This window comes from Sitophilus oryzae, unplaced genomic scaffold (assembly GCF_002938485.1).
Source record: "Sitophilus oryzae breed Bouriz unplaced genomic scaffold, Soryzae_2.0 scaffold_1350_pilon_pilon, whole genome shotgun sequence".
In the NCBI taxonomy this organism is placed as follows: domain Eukaryota; kingdom Metazoa; phylum Arthropoda; class Insecta; order Coleoptera; family Curculionidae; genus Sitophilus; species Sitophilus oryzae.
Genome location: NW_022146005.1, coordinates 1,209,115 through 1,227,076, shown reverse-complemented (window position 1 = coordinate 1,227,076; position 17,962 = coordinate 1,209,115). Strand labels below are relative to the sequence as shown.

The 17,962-nt window shown below is 30.7% G+C and overlaps 2 protein-coding genes across 7 annotated transcripts in view; one reads left to right on the top strand and one right to left on the bottom strand.

The window, feature by feature from the left end:
* The window catches only part of LOC115875166 (ral guanine nucleotide dissociation stimulator-like 1), a 54,220-nt gene extending 45,181 nt beyond the window's left edge, over positions 1–9,039 (bottom strand). For 2 of the 4 annotated variants that reach the window (XM_030890569.1, XM_030890570.1), the window contains exon 1: positions 8,697–9,039. In XM_030890569.1, coding sequence (XP_030746429.1) covers positions 8,697–8,717 — 21 coding nt within the window. In that variant the 5' untranslated portion in view covers positions 8,718–9,039. Of the gene's footprint in view, positions 1–5,576; positions 6,160–8,696 lie in introns of those variants that run through there. The other 2 variants (XM_030890565.1, XM_030890566.1) reach the window with 1 other exon arrangement.
* On the top strand, positions 684–13,301 carry LOC115875167 (solute carrier family 25 member 44). Of its 3 annotated transcripts, none has more exons than XM_030890572.1 (7): positions 684–883; positions 9,285–9,376; positions 9,442–9,781; positions 9,848–9,940; positions 10,106–10,290; positions 10,341–10,527; positions 12,503–13,301. In XM_030890572.1, the coding sequence occupies exons 3-7, from the start codon at positions 9,592–9,594 to the stop codon at positions 12,820–12,822; spliced, it is 975 nt and encodes a 324-aa protein (XP_030746432.1). In that variant the 5' UTR covers positions 684–883; positions 9,285–9,376; positions 9,442–9,591; the 3' UTR covers positions 12,823–13,301. The 3 variants fall into 3 exon arrangements, with proteins under 3 accessions (XP_030746432.1, XP_030746431.1, XP_030746433.1); XM_030890571.1 differs by lacking the exon at positions 684–883 and adding an exon at positions 9,110–9,225; XM_030890573.1 differs by lacking the exon at positions 684–883 and having other exon boundaries at positions 9,153–9,376; positions 10,106–10,272.
* The last annotated feature ends 4,661 nt before the right edge of the window (positions 13,302–17,962 follow it).

Here is a 17,962-nt window from a genome sequence, read left to right as displayed (position 1 = left end):
ATAAATGTAAGAAAATTTTATCTTAGTTTGTATGTTAATGGAAATTCTTGCTTTGCTTGATCATCACCATTACAAATGATTAATCCGACGCGAACGAAGTCGCGGGTACACACTAGTTTCCTATAATTTTCAATAAATCTTCATTCATACAAATTATACTGAAAAATAGACTCGTGCAATGTAGGATATAAACATTATTTTTAGAAAAAAATTCTGATGTATTTTGGTAGGACTTGATATTTATTAATGTCTATTTAAGAGAAATATCAATTTAGATGTATATCTGAAGTGGGACATCCCATCATAACATAATAGGTTGCGACACGCAATCGACTCTATATCAGTTAATTAACAATTACTATACCTATTTCTATACCCTTGTGGCGGGTTGATTTCTGGGTTTTTCAGCATAAAAAAATCGTAATAAGTTTTAACATTGCGTTCAATCAAAGAGGATTCAAATTGTCATAACCTGGCAGGTTACGATTCGCAATTACTTCTGTTTTAGAAAACTCCATATCAGAAAAATTTATCCAACATGTAAGGTAAGGAAAGAGTTTGACAGACGATATCCTTAAAATGACAGAAAATATAATGTATACGTGAACTGAAATGACAGACAACTTTCACTGTCATGAATCTTTTCATTTGAGCAAAAATATTCCTAATTTTGTTAATATTTTATTGGTTTTTGAAATCCCATGTATTTTTAATTAATGTAGTCATTAAACATATTTTATAAATGCGCTAAAATATGTTCGCCAGCTTTATAGAAATAATGATGTATCTACTCGTGTTCCGACAACCAAAGTTTACAGAGTATCTTACCCAGTGAATTTTCCGAGCAATAAAAACGATTAAGGTATTAGCAGCACTACAGAAGGTAAGTAAACTACTTCAAATTCTTATTTCAGTATTTTTACTCTTATTTTAACAGTTGTATTAGTGTGCGTCTCAGCAATCAAAATTTAATTACGATTGCTTGATATACAGGGATGCATCAAAAATTTGAAATTGGCTCAAAAGTAAAATCGGCTCTGGTGCACAAACGCTTTAACACTTTTTTGGGATTTTTTTGCAAGATTATCTTAAACTGAATATTTTTTAAGCATAAAAATTGTTGGATGAATGTGTTTTATCTTTAAAAAGCGGCAAAAACGTATTTTAGGTACAGGCGACGGACAGTAAATATGTTAAATTTTCTACACGGATTCAGTAAAACATCACATATTAGTACTTTATTACCTTATATAGACGTGGAATGATCTAATTAATTTAAGCACAAAAATGTAACGAATCTGCTTTGTAAATAAAAATTTAGAAAATATATTTGATTACATCAGCTCAAGCTAGCAATTTTATGACTTCCAAATTGACAGTTAATCGATCATCGGTATGTCATCTATGGTGCTTCGCATGCGAATATTGCGACGTTGTCAATAAAATTACTTTATATAGTATTTTCTTTAATTGAAATAAAGTGTTGTTGTGGAGGGACTCAAAACGGTAAGTTATGTGATTTAGTGCAACAAAAATTCTGTCTAATAGCTTATTATATTAGTGTGGATTATTTTAAAAGAAATTTTCTGAAATAAAATTTTGCGGATTTTTCAGAGTTGAACTACGAAAATATAAGTTTTTTAATATATACTGTATTTTCGATGCGTAATCAATGAAGTTTTGTTGAGGCTCAATTAATTAGCCTATTAATTAATGTGGTTAAGTAAATGGTTATCGAACTCAGACTATGGGGTGAAAAATTAAATTGAAAGTTTTACACGTGCCAATTTAAAAAAAGTTTGGAGGGTGGTAATGCATTGGTTAGCCTGGTTATTTGGAGGGTGTTAATGCATTGGTTAGCCTATTATTATTTGGGGGGTAATATAAAGTATTGAATATAAATTATTTTATTTGGAATTTTGGTAATGCATTGGTTAGCATGTGGTTATTTGGAGGGTGTTAATGCATTGGTTAGCCTGGTTATTTGGGGGTGTTAATGCATTTGTTGTTAATATTATATAGTTTCTGGTTATTTGGAGGGTGGTAATGCATTGGTTAGCCTGATTATTTGGAGGTGTTAATGCATTTGGTTAAATAGGATGGTGATTTGGAGGGTGTTTTGACATCAAATTTAGCCTGGTTATTTGGGGGTGTTAATGCAAAAAAATGGTTAGGTTAGATATTCTGGTTATTTGGAGGGTGGTAATGCATAACAAATTAGTTACTGGTTATTTGGAGGGTGTTAATGCATTGGTTTGCCTGGTTATTTGGGGGTGTTAGTACGCAGATCACATCGATTTCGGAATCTTACTGAACAAATCCGGGAAAAATATATTTTTAAACAATTGTGCTAAATACTGTGTAATGATTTTATTGTCAATTTATTTTTTATAGTGTTTTTTGTTTTGCCTCGTTTATTATATTTATTATAATTTTTCGTGACGAATAAATGTGTCCTTATCTTTATCTGACTCCACAAAAAATCAAAGATGCCGGCTTCTTTCATAGCATTGCCACCGACCGGGTTTTTCGGAAAGAAACCTACGTCGCCGGGCGACAACTAAAATCCAGTTAATATTTTATTATAATCGATCCTGACGAATAAATTAATTTTCTAAATGAATGAATTTTATAAATGAATGGTTTTTGCTGCCGAATTACTAGAATACAATATTTCAAGGCAGATGACGCATCTATTCGATAATTTTTATTCGAATAGTTTTCAACGAATGTTTTTTTACTAGCTATAGAATTATTCGAATGAATTGCAACTATCGAATGTTTCGATAGTATTCATTCGATAGTTCCCACTACTAGTTTAAAATAAAAACTAGATGTTATATTTAACGTCGCAGCCACTTACTGCAAAATAATTTAATAATTTAGAACATTTTAATAATTTAATTTGTTGGCATTAAGCAAGTGAAAAATTAAAACACAGTTAATAATAATGCTTATAAAGCTGATTTTTATTTTTTGTACCAAATTGCAGCTATTTTTCAGATATAATAACAAAATAATGAAATATCTAAATTAATTTTATATTGCCGTATTTATACATATCTATAAATACAAGGCTTAATAATTATATATTTTACGTTAATAAAAAATCTGATGTTTAAACAATTAATTTTAAACAAAAAAAAATACAATTTATCACTTATGTATAAGTACTCCCTACAATGATACATAGATACTATATATTTTTTTTCTATTAGAAACAAAAAGATAAAGTTATAAAATTTATTCGAATATAATAAATTGACAAAAGTTTAGACAAAGAAAATATATGATGTTGTTATACACATTTCATTAAAAATTTCACTGATATTTATCTAATATTAACATGCAGATACCACAATTTATATGGATGTAGATACTAAAAATATGTAGTTTTGATTTTAGAGGTATTATATTATCTTTTGCATTCTAAAAAACGAATATTTTCTCTAAATTCTAGAATAGATATATATAAGAACTTTAAAAATAATAAAGTTCTTATTTGTGTTGTATTGCCTTGAATTTTAAGACCAATACCACTTTAAGAATAATAAAAAAAATGAGTTGTCATACTATACAGTATGTCCCCGGATTGTCTTTTAAAAGAGAAAAAACTTTTTCATTATCGACATTTTTAGAAAAATGCAACCTTCATTTCATAAAAATTTTTACTTGCTCGAAAATGGTTAATCCCGTTTATACTTTTTCAAATTTCCATACCGTTCTAGAGAAAATTAAAAAAAACCATGGTTGAATTTCCTAAAAATCGGGCGTTGCTATGGCAATATCATTTAATTTTAAAATAGCATAATATTTGAAATAATACACCTATAACCTATAATATAATAAGTAAGATAAAAAAAACAATCAGGCTTTATAGAAATGCCGATCGCTTGTGTATAAAAGTGACGCATTTCTTCTTGACCATACTGTATATTTAGGGGTGTTCTTCAGAATATCACCACTTTAAAGGAACAAAATCAAGTCTAAATTTATCATTTTTCCTTAATTTCATACCATCTAGCGGGTGTATCTCAAAAGTGGCTCACCCCTATAACTTTTTTATTTTTTCAGATAAATAAACGAGATTCGGCACGTTAGTAATACGACATAAATCAGGATTGATTGACGTATTAAATTGTTTTCAGTCACTTCCTGTTTCACCGGAAATGACTACAACTTTTGATTTTTAAATGGCACCCCAAGTATTTTTTTTTTAATTCGATAGAAAATGACACTCTGAATTGAATGACGTATCATATGTCAACTTTTGACATTTTCGCTTAGATAAAATCGTATTAAAACATTAATTGATTTGATTAAAAAACTGTGTTAAAAACACTAATTTTTAATCAAGAAGCCTTGAAAAATAGATTTGATTATCTAATGTTTTTAGTATCTTTTCCTGGCCGGTTAACTCGATTTTCTCAAATGGAACGAGGCTTTTGATATAAAAAAATCAAGATATTTTGATTATTGCAAAATTTTTGTTTTGAGTAGCCTATATTCCTAGAAAAGTAAACTATAATTTATTATTTTTATCACATTGGGTAATCAAATAAGTTTGACCTTTATAACAGGCATATAAATCAGTTAGATTATTATTAGCTAATTATTATAAGATAGCCAACTTAATCAGTTGAACCTAGGACATATTTACAAAAAAAATTATACATAATTAAAAAAATGTCAACGTTTTAGGAAAGTTTTTTTTTAAAATATCAGAATAAAAATTCCACTCTTACATAAATAATTATACAGTATGTCCCAAGATTTTCTTGACAAGAGGAAAAACTTTTTTATTATTGACATTTTGAGAAAACTGCACTCTTCATAAACATTTTTGCTTGTTCTAAAATAGTTAATCCCATTTAGCCTTTTCCCAATTTCCATACCGTTTTAGAGAAAATAAAAAAAAAACATAAAAATATCCGTAAATTTTTTCTAAACATTCAAGTCCTAAAAATCAAAATGCGTTTCTATGGCAATATAATTTCAATTTCACTCTTTGAATTTTTATTAATTTTGATTAACGTCATATTTTTCTGTTGTTAAAGTATCATATTAATAACATTTTAAAACAGCAAAAAATCTTGATAATTAAAATTCTATCAATACAATCTCTCAAAGAACAAAAACAACATTATAATTACAACGCGTTTTGATTTTTAGGATTAAGAAAAAAAGCAACTATTTTTTCGTTGTTTTTTAATTTTCTCTAAAACGGTATAAGAAATATGGAAAAGTATAACGAGATTAACCATTTTAGAACAAGCAAAAATGTTTGTAAAAAATTAATTCTTCTCAAAATGTCAATAATAAAAAAAATCCTCTTGTAAAGACAATCCGGGGACATACTGTACATCTGGGCATAATATATTATTTATTACATCCAATTCGGCTGTAAATTATTAAAACAGTCTGCCAATCACCAATTCAAATAATTATTAATTATTTCAACATGTGCTACGAGACATACACGCATAGATGGTTTAATAAAAAATCAATTTTAAATGCCAAACGCCTATAGCGCAACAAATAACTAGATATAAAAAATAGCTCAATCCCTAACCTACCTTGACATACCACTTGGCGGACTTTTTGTTTTTTCTGGGTCCCGTGCAGGCACAAAACCGAAATTTGGTCCTTTCGGCGCTTTTGCTGCGCGTCTGATTGCTCTTACTTTTTCTCGTACACTTCAAAGTCAGAAATTTCGTTTTTTCCGCCACGCCGTGATAAATATCGTTCTGAAATCCCATGGGACAGTTCGAGTTGGCGCTGGGCAGCAACATATCTCGCTTCGCTCGCCAAAAAAAACTGAACTATTCGACCTTTAAATCGGAAAGCATCGATAAAAACACCGTATAATCACACAAACTGAATGAGGATAGCGAATAAACCGTATAAAATGGGCACTTTAATTGATAAAAACACGATTTAACGAAAAAATAACGATGTTTGTCGCGAGCGATGGACTAACTGAGGGGAGAGGACTAACTAAAGGGGTTGAAGTAGATGACACATCGGCGATGGTCGCGTGCTCCCGATCGATAGGGAAGCGATTCTCATGGGTTCCCCGGGGGTAAATAAGAGCAGCGGCCGCCCCCTTTTCAATAATCTAGTCGCCTGGTAAATTTTCAACTCACTGCCCCCTGCTGCTGGTGAAAACGGCGCGCCGCGCTTCCGAATCGAAACAAATGAGGCGCGTGAACGGAGTGCGCTGTTGCCGGATGGGCTGGTTTTTATCTTAATTTCCGATTTCTGGTTTGTAATCTAAAGCCAGACTCGGACGACTCGTGTACTTGTTCCGGGTGGCCAACTAAGAATGGACGCCGGCTGTATCTCAGAAACTACTTATCGTATAACTTTGGGTAAAAAAGTCTAAAAAGTAAATCGACCAAGAGAAATCGCTGGAAATTATTTTCAAGTTCGAAAAATGTCCGCTAGAGGGCGTCTCTCTGATAGCCAATCAGAAAACAGGGTTTTTCTCAAAAATATGCAGGTGAACAAGTATTTTAAATATTACTATTGTAATCACCGAGAAATTTGTAATTTTTTTATAGAGTATTTTGCTCTATCTCATAAAATAAAATGGTGGGGGAAGGTTAAACTTGCTGATTTAAATAAACTAGGGCTCGTTTAAAAGAGCTTTTCTTCCTTAATGATCTCCAGTATAAATTTTGTTTCCGTAATTTTTTTCGGGGGCTAGAGCTTTGTTCTCTTAATATCTCAGGTTAGAGAGAAGGTAGAAACTTGCGGTTTGTGCTGATATTTTGGAAATTTTTTACTCTATTTTACTGTGCTAAAGAGAAATATAGCCTCCTATTTAATTTTTTTATGCAAAAGCGCAATATCTGTTATGATGTCAAACAGCGCCCTCTAGCTACCACGAAAAAAATTACGAAATCAAAATTTATACTGGAGATCATTAAGGAAGAAAATCTCTTTTAAACGAGCCCTAGTTTGTTTAAATCGGCTAACCTAAACCAGAGTTATCCTTATTTTAATAAAAAGCAGCCTTTCCCCACCACTTTATTTTATGAGATAAAGCAAAATACTCCATATTAAAAAAAAACATTTTCTCGATAATTACAATTCTAATATTTCAAATACCTGTTCATCTGCATATTTTTGAGAAAAAAAAACTGTTTTCTGATTGGCAATCAGAGAAACGCCCCCCAGCGGAAATTTTTCGAACTTAAAAATAATTTCCAGCGATTTCTCTTGGTCGATTTACTTTAGAAGTTTTTTCCCATAATTATACGATAAGTAGTTTCTGAGATACATACGTCCATTCTTAGTTGGCCACCCGGTACATTTGTATTTGGCATAATGGCATATACAGGATCCGGTAATAGTGCGTCGGGCATCTGTAGCTACTATAATAAAAAACTTAGAAATTTTGTATACTCATAACAAATGTTTGACAAGTATATGAGTCATCAAAATCCAGCTTAATGAATAGGCTCTGATGATAGCACAAGTCTTGATAGTTTTATGATCAGAACTTCAAGAGAGCTCAAAATCCGACTTGTTACATAAGATAAGGGTATATCTAGATAGATATAGCCTGTCCATCACCTGTCAGTGACAGTTCCGTCTTTTGTCATTTTGTTATTTTAATTCACAAGCAAATTGTAATTCGTTCATTTTCTGAATGTTGTCTGTCGAAATCTTTCCTGGGTCATTGGACAACAAATTGCTACGTAAACTTTAAAAATTTAAGCAACAATCATGTCTCTGCTTATTAAACGGCCAATTAAAAAAAATACCGATTATTTTTCCAACACAAAAAGATTCCAAAGATTTTCCAATAATTTTGGTAAGTAATATTGGCAACGTTGCCTCGGAGAGTTTTCGCATAAACCCTATCCTAACGCGCGCACTTTCTAAATATCAAATTATTAGGCAGAAATATTATTACGTAGGTACTTACATTTTCTCATACCCATGAGAATATTATAGTCAATTTTATATTATAATCACTTTAATATTCTCTCTTCTAACATCACGTTAATAAAGTAAAACTTGACTGCATAAAATAAATATATACAAGCACAGACTGTGATACAAGATACAACCAAATCTTAAAAGAATCGTTTGTTTTTATTGAATAAAATTATATGCCTAAAGGATAAAAATTTAATCATTTCTGATTTTATCATAAAGGGGTAGATACAAATTTGTAAAAATATTCTAGTAAAACAATAGTAACAAACATATTTATGCATTCAGTTATACTACATAGACTGAAACTAAATTAAGTCATCTATGATATCATAAAACTGTTATATTCTTATTCCAAAATTCCAATTAATTATTCAATTCCATATAATAGATCTAAAAATACATCTTATTGCTTAAGCTTATTACTACCCATGTAAGAATACAATTTAACGTACTGCTTTGCGATGAGAGAGTAAGTTTGGTACAATATTGCCTCAAATAGTATACAATAGACTGTAGGTAGTTTATTAATTAACTACCAGAGCACCAATATAAATAAATATTAGGTGTTTTGAATAAATATACTTCTAACAGTTTTTCAAACTTAGAACTGCTATTCTTATAGGAATTCTAAAACAATATGAACCACCACCGTAATAGCTAGTGTTGTACTTTAGTAAAATATGACCCAAAATCCCAAAAACCATTTAACTGCTGTTAGTACTGATTTAAAGGACATCTGTACTGACCAAGCTATCAGCATCATTCATTTTTTTCTCGGCATTTTGATTGAGTATTGTCCTAGAGGCTTTCTTCTAATACTGCAGAAAGCAAAAGCATATTTGTAATTCCTTGACGAATGGACATTGAGAAACAGTAGTGTTAACTTTTACTTCCAAAGGAATTTATGGACCAAACACAACACAGCAATATTTCAATATTTTAGAAAACAAAACAGACAAAAACTAACACATATAAAACAGTAACATTAATTTTCATAAACGAATAACACAACTTATACAAAAGCAAACTTAATTCACAGAAGGAATGTCGTGATTAAAATTATAAAAAAAATTAAAAAAGAATGATGTGGAGATGTTTTATGACAGCTTTCACTTAAAATGTCACTCATTCCATTGACAATACGGTTTTGAAGTGCTGCAACCCATAAAACATTCCGAACATTTGTGATTTATGGCATTTTTAAGCTATTAGACTAAATCAGACTAAATATATAATTCCTGGATGAATCGCGAAATATCTAATTGAATCTAGTTTGTAAAATCTATATCGCATTTTTGTACAGGATTTATTTTTATTCAAATATTTTTTCGCAGATTGGCCTTAAAATCACCTGATATTTTGACATCACCAGATGTCACAAGTCACAGCTTTAAAAATGTCAAGTTCATAGTACAATATTTTTAAGGTAAGTAAAACACTTCTAAAACAACAGTTCTTAAATAAAATTGATATTTTACATATCTCTTTTAGATTTTTGTAAAATATTCTTCAACTATTTGAGATGGTCATTCTTAAATACTACAAAACATAACCCTACATTTACCCCAAGTTTATCATGGAAACTTGACCTTTATTACATTACGTTCATCGAGTATTTATCTATGTTTGTATTTCCTAAACATGGATTTTATTCCGGTAGAAGTTAATGAACGCCAAGGTTACATAAAAACCATAGAATGGCATATGATGGACAAAACCAAATTCTTTCCATTGTCAATGCTAAGTTCCTTCTCTGTACGATGTGCCCTTTATCCCTTGACATTGATAAAAACAAGACTACAGATACAAAAGCATAATGATATGTACACAGGTAAAGCCTATTTAATATAAACTATGTATATATTTCATCAGTTTAAATAATTATTGTGTATTTTAGGAATGTTTGATGCTTATGGGAAAATTTACAAATATGAAGGTATTTCAGGCTTGTATAGGGGATTCTGGATTTCATCAGTACAAATAATAAGTGGTAAGTAACCAATTTAACTGAGATGTTCTAAAGTAATATTGTATATCTACCTTTATAATCTGATGATATTCAAAGGATGATTAGTAAATGTTATCACCTGTTAAAAATTAATGAGTTAGTGGGTAGCTCTTAACTTGAATCCAACAGTTTGTTTTAATATTTTAGGTGTATTTTATATCTCTACTTACGAAGGGGTGAGGCATATATTATCAAAGAAAAATCTAGATTCACGTCTCAGAGCATTAGTTGCAGGTGGATGTGCATCTTTAGTGGGTCAAACTATAATTGTACCATTCGATGTACTAAGTCAGCATCTTATGATGATAGGCACAGTGAGTAAAGAAAACAAGGTAACTCTACCTCTATTAAAGTATTCCCTGTCTTTATTTAAAATTCTTAGATAGCATTCAACCCTTTGGGTGTTAATAGTAATCCAGATAGAAGCAAACTAGCTCTCACGATTGATGTGGCTAGGAAAATATTCAATGTTGACGGTATTAGTGGATTCTATCGAGGATACTGGGCCAGTTTAGCAGCCTATGTGCCAAACTCGGCTCTTTGGTGGGGATTTTATCACTTTTACCAAGGTAGATTGATATTTTTTTCAGGGATATACTTAAATTATTTTTTTCTTGTTCCAAAAGTGTTAAATATGCATAATCAAAAGATTAGACTAAAATTCTCATTACAGGGTGGTCCGATCTGTATTCCGGAAACTTCAGCAGCATATTCTGCAGATAAAAATAAGTAAAAAAAGTTCGTATAAATGTGTGTCCTAAAATTTTTATTTCGCAGATACAGAGTGTAGGAGTTTTATTTTTATTTCGATTTTTTTTAAATAATTTCTAAAGTAACGTCAATATTTGGATGAAAATTGGTGTCTGGGAGTTTTTTGACATGAGAAATTTCATTTTGATGTCAATATGACTCCTACTTGTAGAGGGCGCCACCTACATATTTTTTAACTGGTTTGAAGAGTAATAACTTTTCGTCTGTACCTGTATAAAACTACTGAGTAAAAAAACATACATTTACGACGTTTTTTACATAAAAAGGTCTCTTGGTAAAAATCGCTATACGAGTAATGGTTCTCGAGATATTTGGAATCGAAACTATCAATACCCGTCGTCAACGACAGAAATTAAACATGTTGATCAAATAGTTATTAGACTGAAATCATAAATTTGAAATGTTTTTGTGCCAAAAGTTCAACAGAAACTGTTTTATCATAATTTTTCTCATCATTAATTTAAAAAAAATAAAAAGTTTAAAATAAAAATAAAACAATTTATCATTTCAGTCAAATAAACTATCTACTCGATATGTATGTTTATTTTTTGTCAATAATGATATGTATTGGCCATTTTCATTCTAAATATTTTGAGAACGGTTGCTCGTAGCAATTTTTACCAAGACATTTTGACGTAAAAAATCACGGAAATGTATATTTTTTCACCTAGTAGTTTTATACAGGTAAAGACAAAAAGTTATTACTCTTCAAAACAGTTAAAACACATGTAGGTGGCGCCCAAGAACGATAAACTAATAGGCTAAGCTAATAGGATTGCTCGTCCTCATAAGACGTACGTTCGCCTCTTCCCGCGCTTCAGCTGACAGTTGTGACGTCATTGTAGTCCTTGTCATGATAGTGTGTATTATTAGTTGCCTATGGTAAACTTATAAAAAAACAGCTGAGAAATTTTGAGATAATTATTTTGTCAATTTTAAATGTGAAAAGGGTGTTTTTAAAGTTTTTAGAGCTATAGAGTGTTTAAATACGTTCATTTTGTGTGGTGGATTGTGACAAAGTGCTTACCAAGTGCCTACGATATTGTTTATTAATTATTTTAAAGCAAAATATGGAAGTATTCTAAAAAGAATGCCTGAAAAAGGTGATGCTGGGAACTGCTGTTCTTAAAAATGCATTATCCGAGTATTTAATACGATTTATACAGTTAATTTTCTATACTGCATACATCTAAAGTGTTTAAATAAATAAACTAAATAATGAACGTTTTGCATCCGGCAACCAATAATACACACACGTGCATTATTGGTTGGACTAGTAATAGAACTAGTAACCATGACAAGGACTACAATGACGTCACAAAGCGAGCAGTTTTCGCATGCACCTGGCTAACACTTTTGGCAGAATGAGCAGTCCTTGGGTGGCGCCCCCTGCAAATAGGAGTCATATTGACATCAAAATCAAATTTCTCATGTCAAAAAACTGCCAGACGCCAATTTTCATCTAAATATTGACGTAATTTTAGAAATTATTTGGAAAAAATCGTAATAAAAATGAAACTTCAACTCCCTGTATCTCCGAAACTAAGCATTTTAGGACATACATTTATAAGAACTTTTTTACTCATTTTTATCTGCAGAATATGCGGTTCGGACCACCCTGTAGAAAACCTGATATGGAGCTTTTTCAGAACACTTTATTAACATAATATAGGAAAGATCAATATCATAAATTATAATTATTTATATTATATAATAGCATTTTGTTTGGTTTAACCTGTCCTTAATAAATTTTATCGATAAAATATTTTGCAGATGAACTGCTCAAGGTTATCCCAACATCAGTTTCCCATCTCTTTATTCAAACAATAGCAGGCACAATGGGTGGCTTCACAACCACCATTATAACAAATCCGTTAGATATAGTTCGAGCCCGGTTACAAGTTCAGCGTTTAGAATCGATGGGCGAAGCATTTAGAGACCTGTGGAGGGAAGAAGGGCCGAGGATGTTCACGAAGGGGCTAAGCGCCAGACTCGTACAATCTGCCACGTTTAGTTTTAGCATTATCTTAGGTTATGAAACTATCAAACGGGTGTCTGTTAATGAGGAATATAAAGAGTTTGTACGATGGTGATATTTGTCTGTAAAACTAGTTTGCTGTAGGTATTTGAATGATGTTCGGAAATGTAATGAGACGTAAATCGGAGCTTTGAAATAACGTTTCGTTTATGTACAGGGCGATTTAGCAATAAAAAGTGGTGTAGAAATGTAGAACTTACAGAATACCTCACTTCAAATTAATAGAGTTCATATTATTTAATTCACCACTCGATTTGAAAAAAGGCACTACTGTCACACAGCCATACACATACATTGTGTATTATCGAGAAAAGAATACAATATTTTTTATACAGATTATCTAGATCAATTTTTAGTTATATTATTTATTTTCATAGTGTTTTATTTTTGTTGTTGAATTTTGACGTGATTTGTTACATTTTATATAACTTAGTTTATAAATATAAAAAGTTGTTGCTTAGTTGAAGATATAAGGTTATAACGGAAGTACTAGACATTGGACACGCATTCTATGAAATATAACGGTTTAAAATCGTTCGGTTATTTACTCTATAAGAATAGTTGAAAATTTAAGGTTAGGAAAATGGTAAATACATTTTGGACACTTACAAAGACATACGTAGAGGACGGACTTAAGACTCTTTCAATTAATTATTTGACATGTACTTTGACAATAAATTGTAAGAGATATAAAGGTTTCATAATGTCCACAATAAATTGTATTATAAAAACAAATGTCAATGTCTCAATGAAATGTTAGAGTGGATCTGTTTATGACAAATTCCAAGAAAAATGTATGTTATACATAATAAAAATGTGTTTATAAATTGATGTTTCTCGTTATTTATTTATACCTTGAAAATCATAAATTGTCAGAATATTAGTAATAAATAATAACACGATAAAAATGGTTGTATATGCAACGATTTCGTAGTCGCCCGGTATATTACAGGCAATTAGATGCATATAAGAGACTCAAAATTAATAAATATAAAGAGCATATGAACACAATTTCCTTTCCAATATTCCTTCGAGTACCAAGTGTAAATAATCAAGTAGTACTAAGTGGAAATTTAAACATTAATAACATACCTTTGGAACAAGTGCATATATATAAATACTTAGGGCATGAGATCGGTATTAGAAGGGATAATCAGACCCACGAAATTCTACGAAGAATAGGTTTGTCGTGGGCGGCATTTGGCAAACTAAGGCATATACTGAGATCTGACATATTCCCATATGTTTAACATAGGTTAAACATATTCCCATATGTTTAAGAAGAAAGATCTTTAACCAGTGTGTCTTGCCTGTCCTCACGTATGGAGCTGAAACGCTTACTTTGACAAAAAAGAACATCCATAGAATACAGGTCATGCAACGGAAAATGGAAAGGTCTATGTTGGGTGTTACACTCAGAGATAAAATACCCAGTTACACTCAGAGATAAAATACCTACAATACGAAATCGAACAGGAGTAAGAGATGCGGTGATATCTGTCTTACATCTTAAATAGAATTGGGCAGGACATGTGGCTAGGATGACAGATGGACGGTGGACAAAGAGACTTGTGGAATGGAGACCGAGACACGAGGCCTATAGAAGCAGAGGACGACTTCCTAGTCGATGGACAGATGACATTAAGAGGGTGGCTGGAAACTGGATTCAAGTGGCACAAAATAGAAGGAAATGGCTAGAGTTAAGGGAGGCTTTTGTTCAGCGGTGGACGGTATAAGCTAAATGATGATGATGGTGATGATTCCTTCGAGTTCTCTGTTCCTATTGCTCTAGTTAGATTTGTCATGCCCATTCAGTGCCAATTGAGCGCCTATGTACACGCTCAATTTGTAGATATTAGTTTAGTTTTAATCATCTGCTGATGATGCTAACATGGTTAGCGAAACACGCGTACAGTGCAGAAGTAAAGCGTTTAGGTGTAACGTGAATTACTTTACTTTGCTATTGTAACACCAAAGCTTCCAATCCTCAACTATAATCGGATTAAGTGGTTATGTTATCTACCATAGGATTAAAAGAAACACGGCGATAAGTTGGCTCGGAAATGACGATTGGTGTCATTTACTATATAATTTTTCATATAAAATGACAGTGATATTCATTTCTAAGTCCGTTCTAGTGCCGTTTTTTAGATCTTGTTGTATTGTAATTTATAGTGTCTTATTTTAGTGACGATATTCTCACACTGAAAATAATATTGAGGTATACCGGGTGCGTCTTAAAAGCGTCTCACCCCTATAACTTCTTTATTTTTTTCAGATAAAAAAAAATGAGATTTGGTATGACATAAATTAGGATTGATTGACGTATTCAATTGTTTTTTATCACATCCTGTTTCACCGGAAATAACTACAACTTTTGATTTTTAAATCCTCCTGCCTCCTCAATTTGTTTTTACTTTATTCAATAGAAAATGACACTCTGAGTAGAATGACATATCATGTCAAAGTTTTGACATTTTCTCTTATGGTTTATTTGAAATTGTAACATGCGGTTCATAACGACAATTTGACTCGAAATATCAAATGTGTGGTACTAAATTATTCGTAAAAAAATGCTTTTTCCAAATATGTTAATAAGCCACCCTCACTCCGTTTGAAAAAATTGAGATATGATTAAAAATACGATTTGGGCATCTTTTAAACGGCCGGGTACAATACGAAAAACATTAGACCATGAAATCTATTTAAGGGTCGGGAGCCTACCTCTAAACCCAACAGGCGACACAAGCTACCGTTTCGTCTACCCGGCCTGGGTCGTAGCTCCTCGACTGTGAGGGACACGGGTCTCCGTAGGAAGTCCTGGGACTGTATGATGAGTTATAACTCAAGAAAGGGGAACACAATAGATCTCTAAAGTCGCAGAAATTAACCCCCCTCCCACTTATTCTAATTCTAAATCTATTTTTCCAATGTTCCTTGATTAAAAATTAGTATTTTTTTTAACACAACCATGGGCACTCTAGATTGAAATTTAAAATACGATTTTTTTTAAAGCGAAAATGCCAAAAGCTGACTTATGATATGTCATTCTATTCAGGACGTCATTTTCTATCGATAAAGGAGAAAAATACCGAGGGTGCCATTTAAAAATCAAAAGTTGTAGCCGTTCTGGTGAAACAGGAAGTGACTCAGAATAACTGAATACGTCAATCAATCCTAATTTATGTCATATGCTAACATACTAAATGTCATTTTTATTTGAAAAAATAAAAAGTTATAGGGATGAGCCACTTTTGAGACGCACCCGGTATACAGTTGTCCTTATTTAAAATAAATAAAAAAAAAACAAATACAATTACATTAAACTTTATTTGAAAGCAGCCAAAAATGACTTACAATATTTTACTTTTGTTTAAATCTAAAATGGTCTAAAAGTTAGAGATTGTCTAAAAGATTTTTTAAGTCTAATCGATATAATTGTTTATCAACTATCCAAGAGCGATTTTCAGTACTAATGTTCTTTCATGAATAAAATTGGTAAATTGCACGTTATTTATATTTTAATCTATTTATTCTTATTACAATAAAAACACGATAATAGTGAAAATATGTTTGAATAAAATATTATTTGAAGCACCAAAAATATTTATAATATAGACAAATTATATACAAAAACTATTTAACTTATTGCACTAACTTAAACGCTAACGTATGACAAATCAAATAAACGAAAAATCAAAAATAAAAGATTTGTACTAGCTATCCTCCTGCGATAAAAATATTTCAATTCACAAAAAAACATAAAAAGCGTATATAACTACATTGTTAAAATACATTGTACAAAAAAATAATTTCACATAGAGACCTTCACTCTAAATTCAATTCCAAGTCAAAAATCACCTCCTTTATATATTTCTAAAAATATATATCTCTCTCTTTAAAGGATTTTAGTAACAATTAATAAGATTAAGTAACCCACTCTAACGGAAGAGGAACAGGCAAGGTTGCTATAATGGGAACAAAAAGCTCAATTTTGCCTGTTCTTACACTCTTAAATCCATAACAGTAAGTATGAGCTTATATGCATCATGATTTTGTAATGCGTTTCTCCAATCCTCCTGAAATCTCATCTGTTATTTCTAAAATAAACCAATGGAATCGCAAAAAAACGACTACAGACGACGCATACCGGATTCATATAAACTCACCTTAAGAGAATAAACTTCGATAAAAAATCGAAAATATAATATGGCAACTGTAGAAATAGATAATTTCACCTAATTCTAAACAACTAGTTTAAGTGCAGCAACTTATTTTAGTTATAATTTTTTAAAGCTAAGGTAACAAGAATCCTACTCTGAGTGACGCTGTTTTTTTTTTCGATTGTATGGTACAATATGATAAGGCGGGAGTATGGTACAACTATATGATCGAAAAAAAAACGGCGTCCAATTGGCTTCAAAACAGGGTTGGCAAATATCATGATATTTATATAAATATCAAATATCGGATGTATATCCGATATATATCAAGTTTTGATATTTATTTATTTTTTATTTTTTACGTAAAACTGCGTTTAGTATCAAGTAAAATCTACAGTTCAAGCAAATATTTTTATTTCAACTTAATTATTGTTTTTTGTACATAATAGGAACAACATTAAAACAAAAATATATAAAAAATATACAGAAATTCTAAAAAAATAAACAGAACTTCTAAAAAATAAACAGGAATTCTAAAAAATAATCAGGAATTCTAAGAAATAAATGGAAATTCTAAAAAATAAACGGAAATTCAAAAAAATAAACAGATATTCTAAAACTAACAACAAACAAATTTATATTTGATTTATTAATTTCATTAATGGTAAATCATCGTCAGATTCGTCGGAGTCAGAATCAATTCATGCTGTTTCTGGCAAAGTTTTTGGTGCATTTGAATTGTCCCAGATCTAATCAAAATTATCTTTTTTGTTTTTTTCTTTCTAATTGTTGAGTTTTATTTTTTTATAAATATCATGATATATATCAAGGTATAAATATCATGATATATATCAATGATATATATCCGATATATATCATTGATATATATATATATATATATATATATATATATATATATATATATATATATATATATATATATATATATATATATATATATATATATATATATATATATATATATATATATATATATATATCATGCCAACCCTGCTTTAAAATGACGATCGA